At 35.4% G+C, this 26,404-nt stretch overlaps 2 protein-coding genes across 5 annotated transcripts in view; both read left to right on the top strand.

Moving 5' to 3' along the window:
- Nucleotides 1-26,404, top strand: part of Elp1 (elongator complex protein 1) — a 117,326-nt gene that overhangs the window by 86,750 nt on the left and 4,172 nt on the right. For all 4 annotated transcript variants that reach the window (XM_089251429.1, XM_089251428.1, XM_089251430.1 and 1 more), the window contains exons 29-34: nt 717-779; nt 1,598-1,754; nt 1,923-2,067; nt 6,643-6,770; nt 18,918-19,072; nt 24,172-24,250. In XM_089251429.1, coding sequence (XP_089107555.1) covers nt 717-779; nt 1,598-1,754; nt 1,923-2,067; nt 6,643-6,770; nt 18,918-19,072; nt 24,172-24,250 — 727 coding nt within the window. The remainder of the gene's footprint in view (nt 1-716; nt 780-1,597; nt 1,755-1,922; nt 2,068-6,642; nt 6,771-18,917; nt 19,073-24,171; nt 24,251-26,404) is intronic.
- On the top strand, nt 11,075-16,456 carry LOC149068555 (uncharacterized). Its single transcript, XM_089250776.1, has 2 exons — nt 11,075-11,314; nt 14,236-16,456. The coding sequence occupies exons 1-2, from the start codon at nt 11,307-11,309 to the stop codon at nt 15,227-15,229; spliced, it is 1,002 nt and encodes a 333-aa protein (XP_089106902.1). The 5' UTR covers nt 11,075-11,306; the 3' UTR covers nt 15,230-16,456.

The raw sequence follows: 26,404 nt of genomic DNA, 5'->3' as shown, positions 1-26,404 counted from the left end.
GAGTTTGTTTCTTGCACAATTAATGGATGTGTTTCCGACTTGCATGATATTTCTTAATAGTTTATACATTTTTATTCTTTCACAGATGTAATGGGTTCTGTTAAAAAAACACGAGCAAACTTGAAATTTTAATACTAAAAGTTAAGTCCAGTGACATTTATGTTGGTACAGCATCTATTATTATTTTGAATCAGTAATTAGGGCATAGAATTCAAGGCTTTATATAAAACATAATTCCTCTGTTTTTTAATCTGGGAAATCGTTGTAATGCACTGAAAGTACTTAGTGCAGTTTAGCTGTGTTAAGTCCAACTCCCTATATTTTTCTGCAATTTTTTTCCCCATGCACAAAATATAGAAATAGAGCAGTTTTCTTTCTGCACTGTATCTAAATAAATTTGATTAAATTCAAGTCTATATTTACCCCCAAAGATCTATACTTCTTTTAATCATGAACTTTACCACATATCAGTAACAAGCGTACCATACCTGGTTACTTTTACTTCAATATCATTAAAGTTGCATTAAGGGAAAAAAATTGAATTTTTTGATTTAAATCAATAATTTAAAAGAAAGTGATTTAAATCTTGACTTTAATAATGATTTAAATGAAGCTAATTTGTGTACCCTGTCTAGTTATGTTTTTCAATTATGATCAAAGCAAGTGGCTTATAAGTTTGAAATTGAAAGAATTCTTTTTCTCTTATATGAATACAGGATGTTAAATCAAGTATCTGTGCATATGTAGATGGTCAGGCATGGTTATCAGCTTATGAGACAGTAAGTTGCTATATAATTGATTTTCCATGCCAATAACACACCCATTAGCTGCATTGTCAACTATTTTTCCATGTCTGCCAAAAATTTTTCCCTTCGAACATGAAGTTTTACATTTTTTTCTTTTGAATTACAAAATTCAATTGCTTTCATTTAGTTTTTTATTAATAAAAACCTTATGTGTTTTTCCATATGTGAATTATTTAAATTGTGTGATCTCAGTTCTCTATTTGATAATAAAAAGCATGTGCATAATTCAGGGAACATAAATACATTAGGAAAAAATCCCTACAATTTTGCTTTCATTAATGAAAAATCTTTACTTTGTTTTTAAAAAAATCCTTTTTATATTCGTTTGTGTTATGGAATTTAGATACCCACGAAAATCTCCCTAATTCTCATTCTCTAAAGTTGGCAGCTAGGACTTAAGGAGTATTATTTGAATTGTGTTGGCAGATTTCAGACTAAAAATAAGTATTTAGTTGATTTTTATTTCCCTTATAACAGAGTTTATACACATACAATTTCCATCAGAATCCAGATGGAACCACAAAAGAAATGTACACTTTTTAAACATAGAGGTATATCCTTTTATCTCGTATCTACTTACAGAGGTCTGTGGATTAACGTAGTTGTGCTTAAAATATGTAATTTTGAAAAAAAGTTACTCAAAGAAAGATAATAAAAATCTAGTCAATTCCATCATTTATTATCAATTTTTTATTTCTCATAATTATGAGGAAGCATTAATTTTTTTTCATAAACTCAACTATGAAAGTAATTTCTTTTCTGTAATTCCAACTCTTTTTTTATGATTCCAGATACTAAATTATAATGAAATAAGCTTGCTCACATCACATTTAGTGCCAGAACTGTTAAATTTCAATGAACTTACCACTATTAATTTGAATACCATCAAAAAGGAGATTATTTCATACACTGAAAGACTAAATGGTGCTAGAAAAAGAAAAGCTGAAAGTGAGTAATTCATTTCATTTTCTGTGTGCTCTGTTTGAAGCTGGCCATTGAGGTGTCTTTTCTTTGAAGTTTCATATATATAAATTTGAGTGTTTAATAATTCAATGATTTAAAAAATAATAAATGAAATTTTCTAATAAAAAAAATTTTGTTTTGTTTTCTCCCAAGCTTCGGTTGCCATTGCTATTGCTAGAAGTTCAATATTTGGTTTAGACAAGATGTCCACTGTTTCCACCGATATCAACAGTGCAAGCAGTAGAACGTCGTCATTATCATCATCAAATATATCAAAATCTATCTTCTCTTCTATGAGGTAGGCTACTATTACCATGCTCGGGCTTTTAAACATATAAAATGCTATCAATTTTGAAGAATACCTTAAAGTTTAATCCTTAGCCTAATTACCAGTCAAATTCAGATTTAAATTGATTTATAATTAATTTTAATATAATATTTTTCCTTTTATATATTTCTTCCTTATAATTCAGTTTAGATACATCAGTCAAAAAATTCATGAAAAAAACCTTTCCTGTATATTTTCTGGACTTGCCTATTTTCATAGAAATAACATTAAAATTAAAAACAAATTAAATTTTATTCTTCCTTACATATAGGTAATTAAAAAAAGGCAAAATCTGTAGCATTGTGTTGAAATCATTTTGAAATTTTTCGTTTTGTAAATTAAGCTTAGAATCTTCCTTTGGGAAACAAAAAACAAGTACCTTTATGAAAAAAAAGTTTTTTTTATGATTAATAAAACCAATGTTCCCCATGTTGCTGGATAATTTCATCATAATCATTATACAAATACAACGCCACAACAGGCAAATTGCCCAACGAGGTGGCTGATTTAAGAACATCATGGATCCCCGAGCCCCTACCTACTACTGCTACACCACACATGCACCCCCCCCCCCCCCCCGCGGAACCCCCCAACGAATCGGTAAATGCGGGAATGTGCATGTAGTGCAACCTGACGTAAGTTTGTTTCTGAAATGCTGTCTTTGATTCCAAGGTTGGCAATCATTGCTCGCCATCCTACTCGATCTTCAGCTTGTCTCTTTAAAAAATGATACTGTTGTCCACTCTACTCCTTCAGGTTCTCTGTCCACATTTTTCTAGATCCTCTCTTGTATCCTCTCATGTATCCTTATAATATTAGTTTTGTGTCCTCTTCTGTAGACCCTCTTAGGATGTGTCCAGCATACTTCCATTTCTTCACCACAGCATTTCTCATCCGAGTGTCAAGGTTTTCAATTCTCCTCCTGACTTCTTCATTGGTGATTTTGTCAGTCCACTTCATTTTTAATATTCTTCTGTAGCACCAAACATCAAATAAGTTGATCTTTCTTTTGATTTCCTTGTTACATTTCCAGGTTTTGCATTTATACAGTAGGACTGGCCATACATAACATCTAAAGAGCATCGGTTTTAGTTTTATATTTAGGTTCATCCTTAAGAATTCCTTACATTTCCAAAAAAAATCATTAGCAAGCTTGAATTCTTCTTACATCCATAGTGCTTCTTCCCTCATTTGTTATGTAACTTCCCAGGTAATTGAATTTGCCTACTATTTCAGTGTTATAATTTTCTAAAGTAAAATTATTTCCTTCTCTGTCATTAAAAATCATAATTTTTGTTTTCTTCATATTTATTTTGATGCCAAAATCTTTTTCTACTAGTTAATGGATTCTATTCCTCTATTCATTTCTGACCTTCGTGTAGTATGTAGTTAGTACATATGTGTTATTTATATTTCCCCTCCTACTTTAAGATCACCAATGTTTTCTAGTGCTTCTCTAAAGATCTCACTATACATATTAAAAAGTGTTATGAACTATGGGCGATAGATGGCGCAATCCTTTATCGCAACCTTCCGTTGGAAACAAGGCTGACACTGGTTTCGGTTAAGCGCTCAAATGCCTGATTGGTGGAGAACTGGCAGGGCGTGTAGAGAAAAATCCAGAAACTCCCGCCCCTCCAGACATTGGTTCAACCCCTCCGTACGGTGGCGCTGCCGACTAAGAAACTGTAAAATAGAATTTTGTGGAATGTTCTTTTTCTCGAAGTTTTTCCGGGGTTATAAATACCGTGGCGCTCACAAGATGGCAGGCTCAAGGAGACCCGAATAGAGAGATTCGATGAAAAGTCAGTCGTGTTTAAACGTTGAGAGAAAGTTGTTAGCTCTCTGATTAGCCTGTAAATATGTGTAAATTGCTGTTTTGTAAATAAATCTGTGCTTGTCCGTCGAACCGCTTCTTGTTTTGCAATCTCTGAGTCTTTTGAAAAATTATCCGCAACAATATTAAAAAGGGTTGGTGATATAAAATGCATCCTTTTCGTATTTCTTTTTCAATGTTAAACCAGTTGGTGATTTCTTGGTCTATTCTGAAGGCTGCTTCTTGTTGGTAGTAAAATTTTTTATGAGTCTTTTGCTGTATTGGTCAATGTTTATTGTACTCAGAATTTTTTGTGAAATGTATCGCACGCTGCACTCTATCAAAGGCCTTTCCAAAATCAATAAAGCATACATAAAGGGTTCTATTTTCTTTTAGAGCTCTCTGTTCTAGGTGTCTTAGTTGGAAAATTGTCTCTCTTGTTCCAGTAGTAAAATTTCAAGTCTAGTGGTATTTATGTTAGTACTACATCTATTATTATTTTAAATCTGCAATTGGGGTATCCAGAGTATTCAGGACTTTATTCATGAACTAATTTTTCTTTTTTTTTAATCAGACTAACGATGGCGTGTTCATGTAACATAGCTACTTTGGGAGCTGGTGGACGGCTTGAGGTTAGGAGTTCTAACCACTGTGGTTCTATCAGGGGAACTCTAGTGCCCTATCGTAATGTATTGAAAATACCTAGTGCAGTTATATCTTAGTTTAGCTCCCTTATATATTTTGTCAATTTTTTCCATGCACAAAATCTAAAAATAGAACAGCTATCCTTATTTATTGCATCTGGGTTAGCATTTCTCAACTTATGGTCTGTGGACCAGAGGTGGTCTGCAACGACGACATGAGTAGTCCACAGGCACTCAATAATTTAATTCTCACTGAATGATAAATTATTCTACCATTGTAATTGATATTAATATCCATATTGGTTCAATTAAAAATATACCTACGTACTTAGGTTCATTATACATCATCAAGGAAAATGCAGGAAATTGCCATCGTAAATACGGGACAAGATATAACTAAATTTTTCCAAAAAATTCAATTTATACCCTTAAATACAGTTTTCTAATTGCTTTTTAAGGCAATTTTCTAATTGCTAAAATCACTGAAGGATGGGGGAAATAAAAGGCTTTGCTACAACTCACAGTAAACATAATGCATTTCACGAAAAATATACTCAAGTGATCAGATGACTATATTTCATAAGGTAAACCGGGATCTTAAACAGGGTAAAATATGGGATATAACCAGTTGCCATCAAAAATGTTACTGAAACCAGACACAATCACTAATTTTTATTAAAATTGCTGAAAAAAATGCAGGAAAATGGTGAACCTAACAAATATGTGAAATGAATATCTATATTTTTTGCCATAATTATCGTCAAATAATTTATACAATGTATTATAAAAATGTTATGCATTCACGACTTTAGTAAATATTGCAAATTCAAGTAAAAGCATCATTGAAAAAAGGGACGAATGTACAACAAAATTACAAGAATATAATATGGGACGCAAGTAGTCCGTAACATTGTTTCACACATTCTACTGGTCCTTGGGTTCAAAAAGATTGAGAGAGACTGATCAAGGGATTGGGTTTAAGTCTATTTCCCGACCTTCTATACCTCTTTTAATCAAGAACTTTTCTACTACATTTCAACAACATGCGTGCCATACTAAGTTACTTTTACTTCAAAATAATTGAAGCTAATAAAAGGAAAAATGAAATTTAAATTTCATGATTTAAATCAATTATTTAAAAAAAAAATGAAATGATTTGAATCAGTATATCCTGCCAGAGAGCATGAAAGTTCTTTCCCAGTTGCTCTTCAAAATGGTCTCGGACTGCTTTTTGAATTGTACTTCTGTTTTTGCTCGGTACGCTTTTGTTGATTGCTGAAGATACGTCTGAGACTCAGTTAAGATCTTTTATGCAACTGATGGACTTTGAATGAGATCACATCATTGGAATTAAGACAAGCAGGCTGGACATATAAATGTTTTTCTTGCGAACTTGACTGTTCTGATCAAGTTGTTAGAAGATGCTGAGAGCAGCTGATGTGTGAATACATGGACACACATCAAACAGCTTATGGAAGCCCTAGACCACCTAACAGTATGGAGGATCGCTTCATCTGTAGGCAAGCCTGAGCAGCATCAACAGTGATTTCACCTATCATCTCATCGCAGATACCGTCTTCCCCTCTGACCTTGCTGCTCATGCAGCAGAGTTGCCATCGCATCCTCATGACTAGGGTTCAGATTTTTATGACTAAAAATCTTAGAAACGTGCAAGCATTTATGACCTGAAAAACATAGGAATATGACCTTATAATTTTCCTTATTGTTTCATCTCTTGTTCTTTAGTTATTGCTTCTAGTAGTATTAAATTGAAAAATAAATATTAAATGCATCAATCTACCTGATTAAAAAGTTCCCAATCATTTGAATTGAAACAAAAAATTCAGATGAAAACCACCAATCATATGTAATTACTATCATTTTCTAGTAAGTTTTAAAATTGCATCGAGTTACAGGATGCTTTTTCAAACGTTCAAATATTGCTGTCATCTTAGTTTTTTCAATGGAAATTTTTAAGAAGTAATTGTTTTGTCAAAAATCTTTTGTTTAGTATTGACAGTTCTGCATTTCTTGCTGCTATTTGCTAATTGTGACACAATGTTTTTCTTTTTAATTTTTATGCAGAGGTGGTAAATTTCTATCAAAGACTTCTGGAAGGAAAACATATAAATCAACAGTGGGAAGTTCATATGAAGATTGGGGTCTGATGTTTGAAATGAAGAACCAAATCAAATATGTGGATGATTTAAAAGGTATAATTTTCTTCTGAGTATTAATATTGTAATGTTTCCTGAAAGGATTAGTTCTTCAAAATCAGACTTAAGACTTGTGTTTATAATGTTAACACATTTTATTGCATGCTCTTGATGGCATATAGAGCTTAAGCTATGATGAGAAACTTGATTTCTTGGAAATGGTATAATTGAAGCATTGAAAATTTTCAATAGGATGGACTCTGAGTTATTAAAACACTGTCAACTGACTGCTTCAACAAATGGGACACCAGTATCGATTGGTATGGGACAATTCCAGGTTGTGGTTCGCAAGGAATTTTTCTCCTATAGAGTTTGAATAAATGCAACAGCTTACCCCCAGGGGTCGTGAATTCTAACACAATTGACACATTTAAAAAGATAAACATATTGGGATAAATCAAGAAGCTATCCATACTCAGATGAGACGACCATCATTTTTTTATGGGCAGTGTATAATATTTTATCATAGTCATTGGTTTTCTATTGCTCTAATGTGTTGCTGTATTTTCAATATAGTTTAGATATATTTTTAATATTTACATTGCTTGTGGGCATCTTTTTTTCTGCCACCTCATTGGGCATTTTGCCTATTGCTGCCTTTGTATTTGTGTTTTTTTCAACCTGCGTAAAGGGGCCAGAAACATCAAAAAGGTTGTGAAACACTACTTTGAGTATCATACAAATATTTAAAAATTTACATGGAAAAACATGCTAGTCATGAAAATAAAAATTGTGCAGGATAAGTCACCATCTCTGTGTCAAAGCAATAGACACGTATTGCTAACACCATCTTTGTAGAGCTGCAGAATCGGAACTTATTAGCTTTACCATGCCACTGCTTTTGTTTTTCTCTGTGGCTGCTCATGGTCGAATGTTCTTAGGGGGGGGGGTGGGTTGGCAAAACAAAATTTCATTGTAAGATACCAGTAGTCAATTTCCACAAACATGATTTTTGTAATTCATTTATTCTAATTAATTAGATAATTTGTGCATTGAAATTTTATTTTCAATACGCAGGGGTGGGAACTCTGCGCCAATTGCGCCGCACTGCGCCAAAACTAATATCTTGCGCCATCCTGCTCCAATAGCGTATATTTTCGCATTTTTCTGCGCCAAATAGCGAATTTTGCTACAGTATGCCCAGAATTTCGGAAAGGACGCCAAAAAAATTTTGTTCCTGCTAGCCACGAAACGTTACTTTACGAGAGAGAAGAGCGTGTTTTATTCCACTATACTTAAACTATCGGCCCCTGATCGGGCTTTCCATCGCGAAACCCCGATATTGTCCGTGATCGTGGAACTGAAGATGGTTTGCAATGCCTTTCAGCTTTAAAGTGCAAATTCGAGTGTTTCCGTTTAAAAAAAAAGTTGTCACTGGAAGCAGCAGAAATTACTGTAGTCGATTGTCATTGTGTTAAATCCCGATGTTTCGTGAAAAAAATTGTCATTCCGGGAGTAAAAAGCGCATTTCCGCCGAATTACGAATGTTAGTTTAGAAACTTTGCCGAATAACGAGTGTTAAATCGCCAATGTTGCGGAATAACGAGCGCTAAATCGACAATGTTGCTGAATAACGAGGGTTAAATCGCCAATGGTGCCGAATAACGAGCGTTAAATCACCAATGGTGCCGAATAACGAGCGTTAAATCACCAATCTCGCCAAATAACGAGTGTCAGATCGCCAATCTCGCCAGATAATGAGTGCTGAATCGCCAAACATCGAGTTGATACTTCCGAAATTTTCTCCCATTTTGAAACAATTTCTTTCCAAGTAAAAAAAAATTAAAAACTTATAAAATTTTTTTTAGCTCATTTGAAGTGCTGCTGTTCAAGGCAGCAAATAGTGTCCTCAGTAAGCAAAAATCATCTTAAATAGACGGGTGCAAAAAATTTTATGACAGCCGCTCTTTCAAACAAGGTGTCAAAAGCCTAAAACACCAAAAACAAAAATCAAGCTGATGAAGAGATGTTTCATAGCAAAAGACAGTGCAGTTTTATTTTAAAAAGGGTTGAGGGTTAACGAAAATATTTTTGTTAATTTCACTGCTCCAATTTATAAATATCTGCTCCGAATCCCACATTTTGCTGCTCCAAATCCAGAATTTGCTGCTCCAAAATTGCTCCCAATCCAGAATTTGCTGCTCCAAAACTGCTCCGAATCCTGAATTTTGCTGCTCCAAAGCTGCTCCGAAATGGACTTAGTCACTTCCCACCCCTGAATACGTCTTTCCAAATAAAAAATTTACACTCAACCTGGCAGTATAGAAGTAAACAGTCAATACAGTATGCCTGACCACAATTTCTCCCACAAGAGGCTGAATTTATACAGGGTGTCTCAGTGCTAGGTTTAAAAACTTTACCCCTCTAGGAAGGGTAGGGTGCACCCAGATGAGAAAGAGAGGGACTAGGGATGACATAGCAATGGGGGGTCGAAAATGCTTATCTGATAAGGTAGTGTACACAAAAAACACATCATGTAAGTGAGTATGTGTTTCAACAAATAACAGAGGTAAAAGTGTTCAAAGCATCATTCATAAGCTGCAATTTGGGTATCACATTACCACATGTCCGGCGCATGAAATTCCAAACAGAATTCTGGAAGGTCCTGCACATGTCTCGGACTGCAGTGTGCAGGGGTGCAAGAGCTGCGTCAATTGCGCCAAACTGCGCCGAAATGGTTCTCTTGCTACATGGTGCACCAAGGCGCAGAATCTCTGCTCATTTGCGCCAATTCTTGTTTGTGGTTCGCAGAGGTACCGCTAATGCACTGTAGTGAGCCAAATACCCGGAATTTAGGAAAAAGAAGCATGAAAATTTTGTTCACGGGACGCGGTCATTCCGAGACACGGAAAAAGATACAGAGGGAGAAATTTGTCCGAATTCACTCCCCACCATCTACCACAATCGTGTTGATTGAGAAAAAATGGGATCTGTAAAAACTCCAGCTAAAATGTTCAGTTTTGTCATCTAGCCACTATGCTGTCGTGTGGTTATCGTTGGCGGTTGCTGATCGTAACAATTTGACATTGCGAAAATCCGGATTTGGTGAACACACACACAGGGCTGGCTCGAGGAAAAAAATTTCTACCCATGCGGAATCTGTTTTTGGCACTACTGACGGCGTTTTTTTGGTCAACAATGCTTTTTTCACCCTTTCCACTCCATTTGCTACCCCTCCTAGAGCGCCGCCCAATATGGACGCACGGTCCGCCACTGCATTGGTGGGGGAGGGGCATGCTCTTAACAATAGTCAAAGGAAGGAGTTTGTACTAGGAGCATGTGCTCATTTTACATAACTTCTGTGAAATACATTTTTTATATTAATGTCCTACCTTTTCAAAACATGTTGCAGAGAATGAAACGTTTGCACTCTTTCTTGTTTTTTGCACTCTCTCTCTCGTGCATTGCTGGGATGGCACATTACTCCCTCACGTATTGCTGGGATGTTGTTTAACATTGTATAACCAACAGAACTATTAATTATAATGGGTTGCACTACAATGCAAAGAATTACAAGAAGTGAAATCAGTTCAGAGAATAGATAGATATATACATTGGGCAGACATATTCAAACTTTGTGACCTTGAAAGCAGCCCAAACTTTTTTATCTTTAGCACATGGTAATGCAGACAGTGAAAGAGAGTTCATTGTTAACGAATAAATAAAAGTCTGTTCGAACATCGAAAAATCTGTCCATCCAATGCTTTAATGGAATAAGACATACAAAATCTTATGTTCAAGAGCGTGAAAAATTTGAAAAAAAATTATCATTGAGATGCTGAACTTCTGAAAGCGACTTGCGATTCGTAATCTATTGACATGCTATTAGGTTGAGAAATTGTTTAAGTAAATAAGGTATTTTTATATTTTTTTCGTTTTTTGCATTTTGCTTTTAAATTTAATAATTCCTTTAAATTCTGTGAGAAGCTAATTTTTTTTTTTTTCACGGAAACCCTTATTATATTCTGCATGCACTTTTTTTTGCTATATCAGGATAAGATTTTGGTGTTCAAGCAGCAGAAATTCTTGCTGCCTAGGTTTTTAGTATGCATGTTCAGGGATGGGATTTCTGCGCCAAACTGCGCCATTAGCAATTTCCTGCTACATACTGCGTCATAACATTGATTTTCCGAGAAAGTTTGGCGCTTCTGCGCCAATTGTGGTTCTCTGAAATTTCCCTCTTCGACTTTCCCTTTCGATGATGTCACTAGAATAAGGGCTCCTTATCAAGTCGTTATAATAACCTCTGTGTTGCTACAGTAAGTTATAGAAAGTCTTTAGTGTATGTTCCTGTTTTTTTTTGTAGAATTCATCAAGATACCGCTTCTGCCAAGGTTTCCTGCATTTCCTACGCTCGTTGCGCATGCCCCCTTCCCAAATTTCAATATATCAAGAAACAGGTTTTTTATTATAGAAGCAGTTTTTTTCCTTTGACTGTACTTGGAAAATCTATGCTGTGCAGAGCTTGTTTGGCGTCAAAAAGAACACAGTTTCATTGGACATGGTTTTCGTTTATGAAATGGCATCTGCGAAATGGAAAGGTAAGTCAATCAATTTAATTATCATCAATATTTTATTAACATAAATTTGCAAGTTTTTTTTTAATCGTATGATGCGAGAATTTTTGTTTCTTTCTCACGTTTGACGGTCGTCTGGTATCCATAACTTCCTAAGAAGAATGGTATTGCTATTAGATGCACCTGCTACATCTTGTCATCCATTCCTGCATTGGTGAAACTTCCGGCAACGAAAATTGTTTGAAAATTAGTTCGTTTCTCGAAACCTGTTCCGGAAAAACCAAACATTTCCGGAAATGTTTTACCGCACATGGAGATTTTCCGGCACGCCGAATTACGAGCTGAAATATTCTGCGGGTTCCGGCGCTGCATTAACAACGCTAGTTCCGTAACACAATTTTTTTTTTGCCGAAAGTGAGCATGCGTTAGGCTGTTCATTACCTCACAAAAACGAAAAATTTTCTCAGTACTGAAAATTTGATTCAGTTAGGGGCCCCCTTCAAGTATTAAAGCCATCGAGCTTAGTATATTACTGGAGGGAGTATGACGTCTGCGGTCTCCGCCCTGGCAGTGCTGAGAACGGTGTTCCCAACATTTTTCGTCGGAAGATCACGTGACTCGATACAAACAAACATGATCTCTCCCCCCCCCCCCCTTCATATAGAGATCACTGTTAGAAATGCGGAAATTTAGGATTTTCTGCAACATCAATAATTTTTAAAATTGAATTGAATTTTTGGTTTTCCAAATATTGAGTTCGCTTAGAAATATGAAACCCAGAAAATTATACATAGTCGAATACCGTTATAAATCTCGTTTTAACGAACACTTTTCTCATACCTCAAATAAGTTTAAATAGGAACAATGCAAACAACCTGAAATTCCTTTATAACAACATTTCATTATAATGGGATTCGACTGTATAAAATTATGAACCAGACCCACTTTTGAATTGGATATCCATGCAATAACATTATATAATTTCAGCTTTTTATTTATATCTCAAGCACGGAAAAGAGAATTAATCCAATTGCATCAATCTATATAGTTTAGGATGTTTTGAAATTAATTATGGGTCCCCATATAAATTATATTGAAGAAATTCTGCAGCATTAATCAAGCATTTTTTGGAGCAAAAACAGGCAGATCGATTCATTTCATGAGAGTAATTAAAGATAATTCCAGAATTAATGAAAGTGATAATTCCGGAGTTAATGAAAGATAATTCAGAGTTAATGAAAGATAATTCAGAGTTAATGAAAGATAATTCCAAAATTAATTAAAAATTTCTAGTTTTAATGAAACATAATTTCAGAGCTCCAAAATAAAGGAAAGCAATAATTTCAGCATTAATGAAAGGAATAATTCCAGAATCAAGGGAAAAGAATAATTACAAAATTTATGAAAGAAAAATTCTAGAATTAATAGAGAATTCCAAAATTGATAAAAGACGTAATTTCCGCATTAATGCAAGAAACATATCCAGAATTGATGAAAGCAATTACTGCAGAAGTAATGAAAGAAGTAATAATAAAGGAAATAATTCCAGAATTAATGAAGGAAAATTCAAAAATTAATAAAAGAAATTTTTCAGCATTAACGAAAAAATTATTCCAGCATTAATGAAATAATTTAATCTTTTTTCATCTTTAGATGAGTTCTCTATCATTTTTTAATCTTTAAAACACTAGAGCCAGAACTGTACATTTCTATGGCACTTTTTATGGGCATCTTTTTATCAGCCACCTCGTTGGGCATTTTGCCTGTTGTGGCGTTGTATTTGTATTTGTATTTGTATTAAGTGACTATGGCACATTAAGAGAACACTTGAGTGATGTGCGGCAGTTTTAGAGCACTGGTGCTGCCCTCAGTGCAGTTCTATATCACTCAAGTTACCTGCAGCATATTCCCAGATGACAGTGATCTGTGATTGTGTCATGGTGATAAGTGATCCGTGACATAATCACAAATCACTTGTATGATGCGCAGCACAAGTCCAGAGCACGTAAGCAGCCTGCGACACAGGTCCAGAGCACTTGGATCCATGAAACATTTAAAGATCACCAAAGTGGTTCTGTAGGGGACTTAGCAATAGGTAGAATGTTAGTTCAGGTGCCCAATAACTATCAAAAGGTTTTACTCATTTTTGGTGCACCGAATAAGATGCCAGTAAGAATATTTCATATTTTATAATGGGCCATTGATGACATAAGCATCATCCAAACATCCCCCCCCCCCATTCCTCCTTGTCATCAAGTCAGCAAATTGGAAACACTCCCCATCTCCCAATCAATGCTGACGTAATACTTGAATCACTCCTTATTGGTTTATTGAAAATACAGTAGTAAAATCAATGAAAAGATATAAAACTTTGAATGTTTTCAGGAAAAATTATTGCAGGTGAAACATTTTTTGTATATAACAAAAAATAGTTTTCATATGACATGATGAATAGCCATTCTCAGAGATTATTTGTTTTTTTCCCAATTAAGACATATTAGAGTTTGTCGCAAGTATTATTGAAATTCAGAAAAAGGAAATCTATTACACTCCTTTGGCATACTGGTCTGATGGAATATTGGGAAAACTCCTGGATTTCAAGCATTGGTTTTTCTTTTATTACAACATTGATAATTGTGTATACACTATGTTTTAAGAAATATTCTGAACTCGAGGGTAGGGTGACAATGAAAAAAACCCAGGTTCAGAAAAAGAGGTCTCATGATTTTAAAAATGTTACTTTTTCTTGCCCTTATTTTTTACTGATACAGAATTGATGTATCAGTACTAGCCTATCTTAAACATTGATATGGTCATGGTATCTAGTAATTTTCTAAGTTGTAAAAGTTTCATGTAGCCTAGTTAATTTATATAAAGCAACTCTACTTATAACTTGTAATTTCTATACAAATTGTACTAATTATGTACTTTCCTTTATTTTCCAGATCTACACGATTTAATGCAGATATCCTTGAAGAAATTGACTGTAATGGAGATAAAATATCTGAATGGTGTAGAGAAAGTATAAAACCTGAAGATGGTTACTGTACAGTCGGCAATGTGACAATCAGTTGTAAGCAACATGGTGTGACTGCAATTAAAAGGCATGCTCAAGGTAAAAAACATGTGTTGTATTGTGATGGGAAGAGAGATTCTAAAGGACGTTTGAAGTCAAATAGTCAACCTCTTCTAAATTTCCAAGGGAAGAAAAATGAGCATTTAAGTCATTCAGACCAAGTGTCTATTGCTGAGACACGCTTTGCAATTTCAGTTGCTGCTAACAATATATCATATACATTTGCTGATACTGCAACAGAGTTATTCCCAGTTATGTTTGGTGATTCTCAAATTGCAAAAGATTTTTCCTGCCATAGAAACAAGATTGCATGTATGATATCAGATGGCATTGGGCCTCATATCAAGAATTTGATGATAGAGGAAATCAATCTAACAAATGCATTTCTGACCATACAAGTGGATGAAACTCCAGTTGCTGAAAAATGTGTCCAGCAGTTTGATATTTTGGTCAGGTATTATAGCGAATCTTCTAAGAAGGTAGTTGTGATACATCTTGAATCATTTCACATTGGACATCAAACATCTGACATCTTACATGAAAAGATTCAAACTGCTCTAGTTGGCTTAAACTCTGCTCATGTTATAAGTTTTCATAGTGATGGCCCAAATGTCATGAAAGCATTGAAAAATAAAATGAAGGTATGTTGTCCTGAGTTATTGGACATAGGAGAATGTTCTCTCCATAAAGTGCATAACGCTTTTGCTCGTGGGCTGAACTGTGTTGGGGGAGAAATAGAATCTCTCATTATCAATATTTACTACTTTTTCAAAAGATCTGCCGTGCAGAGTAGTGATTTCAGAGATCTGCAGTGTGCTTTAGACATCCCAGAGCATGGGAATCTTTGTTCGTCATGTGAATAGCAGATGGCTTACACTAACTGTGTCTCTCTCACAATTTATCGAGCAGATTGAAGCATTGAAGAAGTTTTTCAAAAGTAAGGAGTCCAGATCAGACTCATCTCGACTACATCATATCCAGGAAGTCCTTTCAGATAAAAGTGTTTTGGTGAAAGCTTTGTTTCTGAAAGAAGCATCAGAACTTTTCAATGGCTTTCTGACATTGTTTCAGAAAGAGGAACTCCTCATACACATTTTGTATGACGAGCTAGGAGCTCTTGTTAGAAAAATTATGGGGCATTTTCTGAAATCCGAACATGTTCAGAATGTTAGAATTGCTGAACTCCAAAATATAGCTATAGAAAGCAGTGAGAACTGGAGGAAAAATGTGGTTGTTGGTGCTGAAATAGAATCCAATCTTGCTGAGCTGGGGGATGTTCTCAAGAAAAAATTTCTATTAGGTGCTAGATCATTTTATATTGCTTGTGTCAAGCACTTGCTCAAAGTTTTGCCCTTTAAGAACATCATGCTCGAAAAAATGTAGTGTTTGCATCCCGTTTTCAGATTGGAAAATTCTTCATTATCATGTATCAAGTACATTGTTTCAAAACTACCGTAAGTTGTTTCTCCTTCAGATAGCCCTGTTCTCTTAGATGAATGGATTTCTCTGCAGTGTGAAGATACAAGTGAGTTATCAAAGGGTGGATAAGTATTGGGCCTCTATATTTGATCTGAAAAACTTGGAAGTCTAAAATTCAAAATTTTGCCTGTGCTCATCAAAGCTTTATTATGTCTTGCCCATGGAAATGCAGACTGTGAGAGGGGCTTTAGTGTGAACAAATATTTCCTGCAACATAGATCAAATATTTTGATTGAAAGTATCAATGATATTAGGCAGATAAAATCTTATGTGCAGCATTCTCAAAGTGCTAAAGATATTGATGTCGATGCCAATCTTCTGAAAGCTGTTCGCAGCTTGCATCAAAAGTACCAAGACAGATTTCGGCACCAAAAAACTTTTGATAAGAAAGTTCCAAGACCAAATGAGAATCAAAGATTAAAAGCAGAAAAAAAGGAGTTGCAAATTCAGTTGTCATCATCAAAAACTATGCTGAAAACTGCAGAGAAAATGATAGAAGTGGGGATAAAAAGAAAAAAATTTTGCAGACATCGAAAGTGGGCAAGTTCTTCTGAAAACATCGAAAGAAAAAATGTGTAGTGTTCTTGAAAAATTGGAAGAAAATAGAAAGAAACAAAAAAATTAAAGTTTGAATATGTCATGAGTTTTTTATATGTATGGCTTATTTGTTTAATGTGTAATTTGTTTTCTTTTTATGCCCAGTTTGGATTATGACTGATTTTTACGTCCCGGCAAGTGGATGTAAGTTTCATCAAACGTTTAAAACTGATTTTTGATGCTGTAACCCTATAACTGGTTAAAACGTTCAAAATTTAATAATCTGATTATCTCGGTTCAAAAAATTTCATTTTTCACAAAGGTAAGAATGATTCTGCTCACTGCTCCGAATTCACTGATTACTGCTCCGAAACACTAAATTTACTGCTCCAAAACTGCTCCGAAAAGAGTCAACAGCAATCCCATCCCGGCAGGTTGCTTAATTTGAAAAGAGTAATAATTTTTATTTGTCATTTCATTAATGCATGTTTTAGTTGTGACATAAGATAATTCAGAAAAAATTTAAATGGATTTTAATTTGTGAAGGAAATTTATTTAGAATTATTTGTTTCAACCATTTTTGGCAAAACTTTTGGCATTTCACAGAAAAATTACTCCTTATATTGCAGATATAGTTTGTTTTTAGTTCTGCTCCATTTTCAAAATTTCTGCTCCAAAATAGACGGGGGGCGCTTGCACCCCTGCAGTGTGTTGTTTGTTGTGTGCATTTTGTTAGCACTGATATAAAGTAACACTATTACAAAACACTTGTAACACAGTGGATATAATGTATGGTTTTGTGTATTGTCTTTTGTCCCATTCATTTCTATACATTTTTACCTCAGTTAAACAAACCCTGCTCAAAACACATACTCAGTGATATAAAATTACAAAAAAATAGCCTGACCTGAATTAAATGTTTCTATCGCTGCCCAGCCCTCACAGGCCATCTGGCGACTTACAAATCACTAAGGATGGTAGAGGAAAAGTTGTTGCATATGCTTGAGTTGTGTAGTGTATGTATGTATGTATAGAAAAGGATTGAAAAGAGTCAGGAGAGGATTGTTCACAAATCTTTGCGAAATGAGTGCTTATCTAGAGAAAACACAAAAACAATGCAGTCAAAGGAACTAAAAGTCATAAAAAGGTAAAAGAGTAGCAAAGAAAAAAGTTTTCAACTTTAGCGTCACCTGTTGGCAATAAAAATAACTATTCTGGCGACAAATTTTTTTTATTTAATAAAATCCTGTCTTTCTGTGCAAACTAAATCATTTTTGTTATTGAATATTCAAGGAAAATTTCCCTTTTGAGTAAAAATTATTCACACACACAGTTTTTGAAAAATATGCTGCCAGCTATTGGTGAAAATATGCAGTCATGTACCCTTGGTAAAATATTAAACTGCATGTGTAATTAAAAAAAAATTTTTTTGCTTTGATGAACTCCAAATTTCCGCAAATGTCAAGAAAACTCCTACCAATTTTAGCCAATTTTTCCCACAAATATGGGGAAATTTATCACTAGTTACCATAACTGTGTGGGTGCAGGCTCTAAATTGCTAGGGTAGACATTATAAACTGTGTGGGACTTTTCCTTCCTTCTCCATTGCTATGTCCTTGTTTATCCTCAGGAGCAAGATGCTGCTCCTTGAGCCCTGAAAATGTGAACTGAACTTGTCGTTTAGTTCAATCTCTTGCTACAAGTTCTAAATAATTCCCCTGTTCAATAGAAACCACATTTTGCTTCAAAATATTTTTTCAGTCAGACAGTAATAAAGACCACACACACACACACATATATATATATATATATATATATCCATATTAGTTTTGGGACACTAAATTTACATTCAGACAAACTGATGCCTATAAATTCTCTTGGGGTGCGGGTGGGGGGGTTCACCTACATGATGAGCTGAGCCTCTGGTTCTTACTACCTTATCAGTGAAAAAAAAAATTTTTTTTCAATTTTTTGTGGCTTACATGTTTTTCCATGTCAACAGTACAATTATAAAGTCACAATTGTCTTTGTACTATTATTTATCATTATTCTATTGTATCCGAGGATGATATCACTCTCCGCTATCCACACGAAGATTTTTAACAGCTGATTGATGTGAAGATATATTTAAGAAAGAAAGAAAATTCAACTGCCTTGTGGGGAAAGGTCTAGGGCATTTACCCAGAAAGTGAAAGGATGTGGGTTCAATTCCCTGCAAGGGCAGTTGGATTTTCTCTTTCCTAAATATATATCTTCGCATCAGCCAGGTGTTAAAATCCTTTGTATACTATTATATATTTGTATTTATCACTTTATCATTCATATTTGGGTTAAATTTCAGAATCAACATGTGTCCAAAATTATCTTTCATTTTTGTGAAACTACATTTTAGGACATTGTAGTATTTATGCTTCATTATTACCCTGGAATTTTCTTTCTTTTTGGTATTTTTTCTTTGGTAAGAAAATGGTTTTGTTTTCATATGGTTAAATAAAATATTCAGATTTAAAAAAAAAGTGATGTATTTTTGTTTAGATAATTTCTTCAGTTGTGTGACAGTTATGGTGGCTTCGAATCTCCGTACCGAAGCTAGAGATCTGCAAAGAACCATGAAAGCTGCTGTTAATACAATTGATACCCACTTACCGATGATATGGGATGTACGGAAAACAAAATCTTTTGATGACTTGGTACGTATACATTTATATTCATTTTGTGTAAAAGAAAAATTAAGAGTATGCTTAGTGATTGGGTTTTACCGGTTTATATTTTTTATTGTTGTAAATTGGTTTTTTTTACATTCAAATTTAGATAGACAAATTTTGTTTAATCGATCACCAAACTTAACCTTGAGTATTAGGATAAGTTTACTAATTGAAGGATGCGGCCAAACATTGGTCTATGTGGCTTTTTAAAACTTCATAGGAGACACAACAAAAGTCATCGCTGAATTAGGGAAACACTTTTTTTGCATTGAAGTAACAGACCTTTATTCTGTCAAACTCCTATGGCAGTTACATCACTTATGTCATTGTTTTCATGACAAAATTAATTTTTTTGTCAACAATGACTTGTAAAAATTGGTTTATAGGCTATCAAGGAATCATCTTCAACACGAGAGTCTGCTTTTTTCCTTTTTGTAATTTAAAAAAGGTGATTTTCAGGAGGCAAATCTTCAGCCCAAACACAATAGTGACATAGATCTTTGTTCCAGTTACAAAACTCATGATTGCAGCTGTGTAAAGTGGCATAGCAACAATATCCTTTGGTTTCTACAGGAACTTATATAAGGAATGTGTAACATAAGCTATGTTGAATTTTATTCAATCAAAAACCAGATTTTGCAAAAAAATTTAACATAGACCGTTATTTATCTGAACCCTCCATTTGCAAAAATTAGGTAAATTTTTGTTCTTTGCAAAGACTTTTTATTTTTCAAAGTAGCCTTCTTTGAGGCCTTAAAATAATTATGCACTTAAAATTCATCAGTAATGGGCCATTTCAGAACATTTAATTAGTTATATTCAAAACATGAAGCAATTTTAATTTAATAATTATTTTGATCCAAACTCTTATCTATCATTACTATATCAAATGGAAACTTCAGCGCAGTTCAAAATTTGTGTGTACAAAGCTAATTTTCTGTGTATATGCTCTCTATACTGTTTGCCGCTGTGGTGGTCGAGTGGTTATAGTGCCGGACTCGTGATGCGAGGATCCGGGTTCGAACCCCACAGTGGTGGTCGGCTGAAGTTGGTTTTCTGTGGTTCCCAACTTCAAGGCGCAAATGCGAGCCGATCTCCCCGTTAAAAAGTCTCGCCACAGAGAGCAACAGTCTTACAACGGTAAATCATTCAATCATAACACTTCACTCATAGTTAGAAAAACTGGGGGCAGATGACAGCACTACACATAACAAGCATTACAGAGAAACAAAAAACTTCACGTCAGGATTCACTACACGTACACGCACATTCCCGCGTGTACCGATTCGTTGGGGGGTTCCGCGGGGGGGGGGGGTGCATGTGTGGTGTAGCAGTAGTAGGTAGGGCCTCCAAAAAATGGCTCGGGGATCCATGATGTTCTTAAGTCAGCCACCTCGTTGGGCAATTTGCCTGTTGTGGCGTTGTATTTGTATTGGCAAAGTTTGCATATACAGTCGCCCCCTCCCGTATTCGCGGGGGTGATCGCGAATACGGAAATGTGTGAATAACCGAAACCATAGGTTTTTTCTATATATCTTGTTTATTGAACATTATGAGAAAGAGCAAGGTGACACAGAGGTAGAAGGGAATGTAAAAGAGGATGCCGCAATTGTTAGCAATATTTTCTGAAAGAACATTGTGATTTCTGTTTGTCATTTCTTCTTCATATAATCAAGTATTTAGACCATTCTCAAATGTCTCCCACTTGCCAATGTCTTCTTACTTGTCCCACAAGTCTTTTCCACACTTCTTTTGAAATTCCAGGCTGCAGTCTCCGGCCCTTATGTGCCACAGTGTGCATGTGCGATCTTTCTCTTTAGTCATAGGGTTCAGCTATCCATTTTAGTCAAATGGCTTGTACGTTACATCGAGTAGATAGCTGTCTTCATGGGGAGAACGATGCAAGTGATTCGATACTTGTGAGCATGGGGGAAGGGGGGGGGCACTGCTATAAATCTTTGCTAACTTTTTCCAACACAACCCAGCCTCTTTTGAGGTACAGAAGTAAGTTGCTTTGCATCAGTCCGTGGTTGTTAGTGGTTCTACCTATCTATGAAACCACCCTTTACGTGCATAAAATTCTGATGAAATAGACGTTTCACCAGCCCTTTTTTTACGGAAGAGTAACATTTTTCGCCTTTTGGGTTAAAATATTACAATCAATTGGAATACCTTTTTGTATCAGTCTTGTACCCACAATAAACAGCATTTTCTGTAAGAGAAACACATGGACTCCGTAGGCGCTACAAAGTTTTGACTACCATGGGTGTAGCTACAGCTGAATGAATTTTAGATTCTTTTTTCTTGATATATCTCACCGTAGATTCGTTGATTCCGTAATAGCAGACCACGGCAGGTAGTGACTTACTTTCGCTAAGCATAGTCAATATATCCAATTTTTCTTATGAAGTTTTCACTTTCATTTACCTTTTCACAGCATTATCAGTAGCACTAGAAGAATGACCCATCCTATACAAGCACAACTCAAATTTTGTATACAAAACACGTGAATGACGATTGATGAGTTGTTAAAAAAAATTTCAATAAAGGAAGAAAAAAACCGCGAATATACGGGAGGCCGACTGTATACACAAGCATTACACAGAAACAAACTTCAAGTTAGGTTTCACTACACGTACACGCACATTCCTGCATGTACCAATTCGTTAGAGATTCCGCACAGGAATATGGACAAGGTGCATGTGTGGTTTAGTAGTTGGTAGAATGATCGGCCAGTATGACTCTGTTGACGTATTGCCAGTTGTGTTGAAGGAGCAGGGCTGTTGACATTTCTTAGCCTGAGCTCCGAAATTGGTATGTTAGAAGCATAAGCAATTTTGAGCTTGTTTGTATTGGGCTCGGCTGCAGGATTGCAAGTGAGAATACCATTCATCATTATGGAAACGAGGTCTAGGCTGCCACTGTGAAGTGTGAGTAGCGGCCTTCAGCTCACTCAACTCTTTGGTCAGAGCCGCAACTTGTTGCTCCAGTGATTGGCTGACTGTGTTCTGGGATCGAATGGATGCTAAGCAGATATTTAGAATGGCCAACTTGCGATTTTATCTGCCATCAAAGCAAGCTGTTGAGGCCTTTCGTTTGAAGCAGCTAGTATAGCTTGGACATTAGCGGAGAGTCGCCCTAACCACAACGATTTCAGTAAGTCATCCAACAAGCTCACGCATTTGGGCAAACAGATGCGATAGTTTTTGATCTCCTAGCTCTAAACCTTGCATTAGTGTACAGATTTTGGATGATTTGCTCTCTGCGTAAACCTGAATCGAACTTGTCTTAAGCGCATCACATTTGTCTGCTGGAAAGGTTCCAGAACCAAATATCGGACTGTTATATAAAAAAAATCTGTGTCAATACAAGCAATAGTGTGGTTGAACTTTGTTTCATCGGCAGTTATCGCTGCAATCGAGAATTGCACTTCTAGTTGGACGAACCACAAGTTTGGATTGTTTCTCCAAAACGGAGGCGGCTTTTTAGTGACGTGATCGACATTCAGCAGATTGTCCATTTGGAATGGATGAAACTATTATGGCCTACCTTGAGAATCTTGCTGTTCAGATCACGGCCGGCGGCACTAGTTTATAGGTGCTGGTTTTGGGCTCCTATCTGTATGACCAGGTGTTGTGCACCATTATAAAATATAATGATAATCAGAAGGTTTTTATAAATATATAAACAACATAATTTATTAGGCCCGGACAGAGAAATTTAGGATTTCTTATACACATCGTTTCTTGCCATCCACACAGAAAAAAATTGTATTTTCTTCACAACCTGCACTGATAGGTAGCAATCCCTTTTTCAAGAGAAAATTTGAAGTGTGACATCATTTTGCCACCGTGGGTAAAAGTTCAACTAGAGGTCGCTACACCCCTCATTTATGCTGTTCTTTCCCAATGTTTCGGTTTTTCAGATTCAAATATCTCAGCGAATATTGTACTTAGAAACATGGAGCTTGTTTTGTTGGCCTCAGGAGAGACAGGGCAACAACTTTCTAGCCGGGAGTTATAGGACAGGGGAACGCATAAAAATTTAGTTTTTATCTTTTAATAACTGTTCTATACCCCTTGCAATATGAACAACATTTTTCTGAAGTCAAAACGTTAGTTGAATACCTTTTCTAATTGGAAGTATGCTGCTATGATCAACGGTTAGCTAGTAAAATGCAGTCAAGGTACTTGACAGTTCACCCTATATACATAGATAGTAGTAAGAGAGAGCAAAATCTAAAGAGTAGGGAGTGGGACTGGAAGGATTTTTTACAGCATAAACCAGACAATTACAGTTGAATCCCGTTATAACGAACGCCAAGAGACCAGAGGAATCACTTCGTTAAAACGAAATTTCCTTATAAAGGAATTCCAGGTTATCTAGCATTGTTCCTTTGTAAACTTATTTGGGGTATTAGAAAAGTGTTCGTTAAAATGAGATTTTCGCTGTAACGGTATTCGTTAAAACAGGATTCGACTGTATATTGGTTGACACAAGCATCAGCATAAGTATATAAATTTTGTCAATCTTTGTTTGAGGAATTGAAATGGAATATAATAAACAACGTTTTTGTTCAAACCACTTTGCAGTATTACGAAAACTTCAAATATGTTTGTCTGATAAAGAGAATTTCAGCCGTAATATCTCTGTCTTTGGACATAGGCACATATGGTGTTAATTAATATGGATCAAGTTCAGAACTGGTTTCTAAGTCAGAAAGTTGTAAGTTGTTAAATTCATTGTGCTGAATTATATTTAGAACAGTGACACTTGGATCAAAATGTTTTTCATGAGGTTGGAGAGGGGGTATTGTGAAATAGATGCTATCATAGCCCTAGTATATAACGTGAAGACATTGCAGCAACATGTAATTAAAATGTGACAGTTGAATACATGCTGTGAGTGATACATGGGAAAATACGATCGTTATTCTTTCAGATGTATGACAATTTGTTTTTTCAAATAAAATTACATTTGCCATTGTAATTTAAATGTGGATCTGGCTTTAATTACTACACTTATGTATTCTTTGCATGGAATGCTGATAATGTTTTTAATATTGAATTTTCATGTATCCACAGAAACCTGGCCCAGAAGTTACAGCGAATGATATTTCTGAGCTGCAACAAAAAAAAGATGCCCTCAATCATATAGTAGCAAGTAAGTTTGACGTTGTAGATTAGTTTTCACACAACTACCATGTTTCCCCGAAAATAAGACCGTCGTATATTAATTTTTGCTTCAGAAAATTTATTAGGGGGTTATTTTCGGGTTAGGGCTTTTGTTAGGAGCATCCTGGAAAATCATGCTAAGATTTATTTTTTGGTAGAATAACTATCTTTTTGAAGACATTTTTGAATGATGGTTACACAAAAATTGACAAAAAGTTGCGAACGCTGGACTTCATAAAACTTTTGTTTTGGGTGTCATGGTTTGAAGTAAACAAGAAGTTCAGTTTAGATTTTCAGGACCAAATGAAGCGGGCATGTGTTTGTGCCCATCGGAAATACTTGCCCATTTATTTGTTCCCCCAGTGTCAAACTGCACTGGTTGTTTACTTATGGCCGGGATTACACTATAAAAGTTTGATAGAAGATCTTTTAAAAAACTAGAAAAAACCAACAGATAAGTGTATTGGTTACATTAGCTTGAATTTAACCAATATGCTTATTGGTTGAATTTTTCAAGTTTTTTCAAAAAGCTTTTACAAAACTTTTGTAGTGTAATCCCGGCCTATGACAACGACATTCATTGGGTAGCTGGAATGTGTCATAGGACAGGGTAACACTATAAAAGTTTTAGAAAGTTCTTTTTATAAAACTTGAAAACAACCAATAAAATTGGCGTATTGGTTGAATTTTACATTTTATAAAAGAAATTTTTTAAAACTTTTATAATGTAATACCAGCTATATGCTGGTATATTTTCTTTGATAAAAGTCTTAAATTTACCTGTTTACGTAGGCATTCACCTCTCATTCAAGGAGGCCTGCTTGTGTGTTAAGAAAAGTTAATTTTTGTTTATACAAAGCGATTCATAATTTAATATCCCTCTGGGGTTTTGGAATGCTATAATGGAGAAGCTATGACGAGTGTAGCGGAGGGGAGTCTTGCACAGAATACAGAAACAATTCAAGTTTATTTACAGACCTTACAGGTGTTCGATGTGTGAACCTTTGCTTACATGCATACACCAATTCAATAATCCAGTTCTGCTACATCATGCAGCAAACAGGATATGAGTACAAGATCTTTGACATAGCCCCACAAGAAAAAGTCGCACTGTGTTAAGTCTGGTGAGCAGGGGTCCAGGACAGAGAAGGAACGCATCTTCGGAAGCTCGTCTAATCCAATGATGAGGCTATTCAGCATTAAGGTACTCGTGCACGATGGGTTGATTTTGTCTTGCTCCTCGTAAACGCTTTCCGCATATCACTTACGGGTTTTGCATCACACAAGCACCCTGTTTCTTTGAACTTGTTCCACACATGAATTGTCTTGTCAGTGGGTGCCTCTGGTCGATATTTTGTGCGAAATGTTTTCTGCACCGATATGACTGAATGAAATTTAGCAAATTCTAACATACAGAAAGCTTTTCATTTGTCCAAGAACGAAATTTTAATTCACTGACTGCTTTCAATTAAATGTGTACTGCCATCTACCAGTAACTGCTGGTAGCGTACGTCCAACCCTTAGGGGTAAAAGGCTTATATCCCTCTTGGGACAGAGCCTGGATCACGACTGGCCTTACAGTAACTGCTGTTATAAAAAACTTGAATTGTTTCTGTATTTAGAGCAAGGCTTTTTTCTGCTGTACTCACCATAGCTTTCCCACTATAGCATTCCAAAACCCTGGAAGGAATTATAAATCACTGTGTATTATAATTTATTTCAATTATAACATTTAATGATATCATTTATTTATTTATATTTGATAATAATAAGAAAATCATTATTTTATATAGTTCAATATATCCATCATGTGTTGCAATGGCATACTAAATGTCAGATTGACGATTTTAGCCAAGGCTTATTTTCGGGGCAACTGCGTATTACCACCACTGGTGGGGGGGGGGGGGGGAAGGTCCAGGTTTTTACTGTAGCTGCTTCCAAAATCTACACACTGTGTTTGTTGCTTATTTCTTTCATCAAAACAGCGCTTCTCGTTATATAGTAGCTTTATGGGATCTGGATGTTCGCACATCCTCTTCCCTAAGGAACTTTAATAGCTTTCCAGGAAAGTGTCTCACAAGTTGCAAACCTGCACTCTGTACTATAGGTATAGATGTGATCCTTATTATGAGTGTAATCTTTC

Source organism: Pholcus phalangioides, unplaced genomic scaffold (assembly GCF_987345545.1).
Source record: "Pholcus phalangioides strain wild (caught in Gottingen) unplaced genomic scaffold, Ppha-v1.0 ptg000024l_1, whole genome shotgun sequence".
In the NCBI taxonomy this organism is placed as follows: domain Eukaryota; kingdom Metazoa; phylum Arthropoda; class Arachnida; order Araneae; family Pholcidae; genus Pholcus; species Pholcus phalangioides.
Note: the sequence above shows the minus strand (reverse complement) of the source record. Positions and strands in the feature narration are given on the sequence as shown.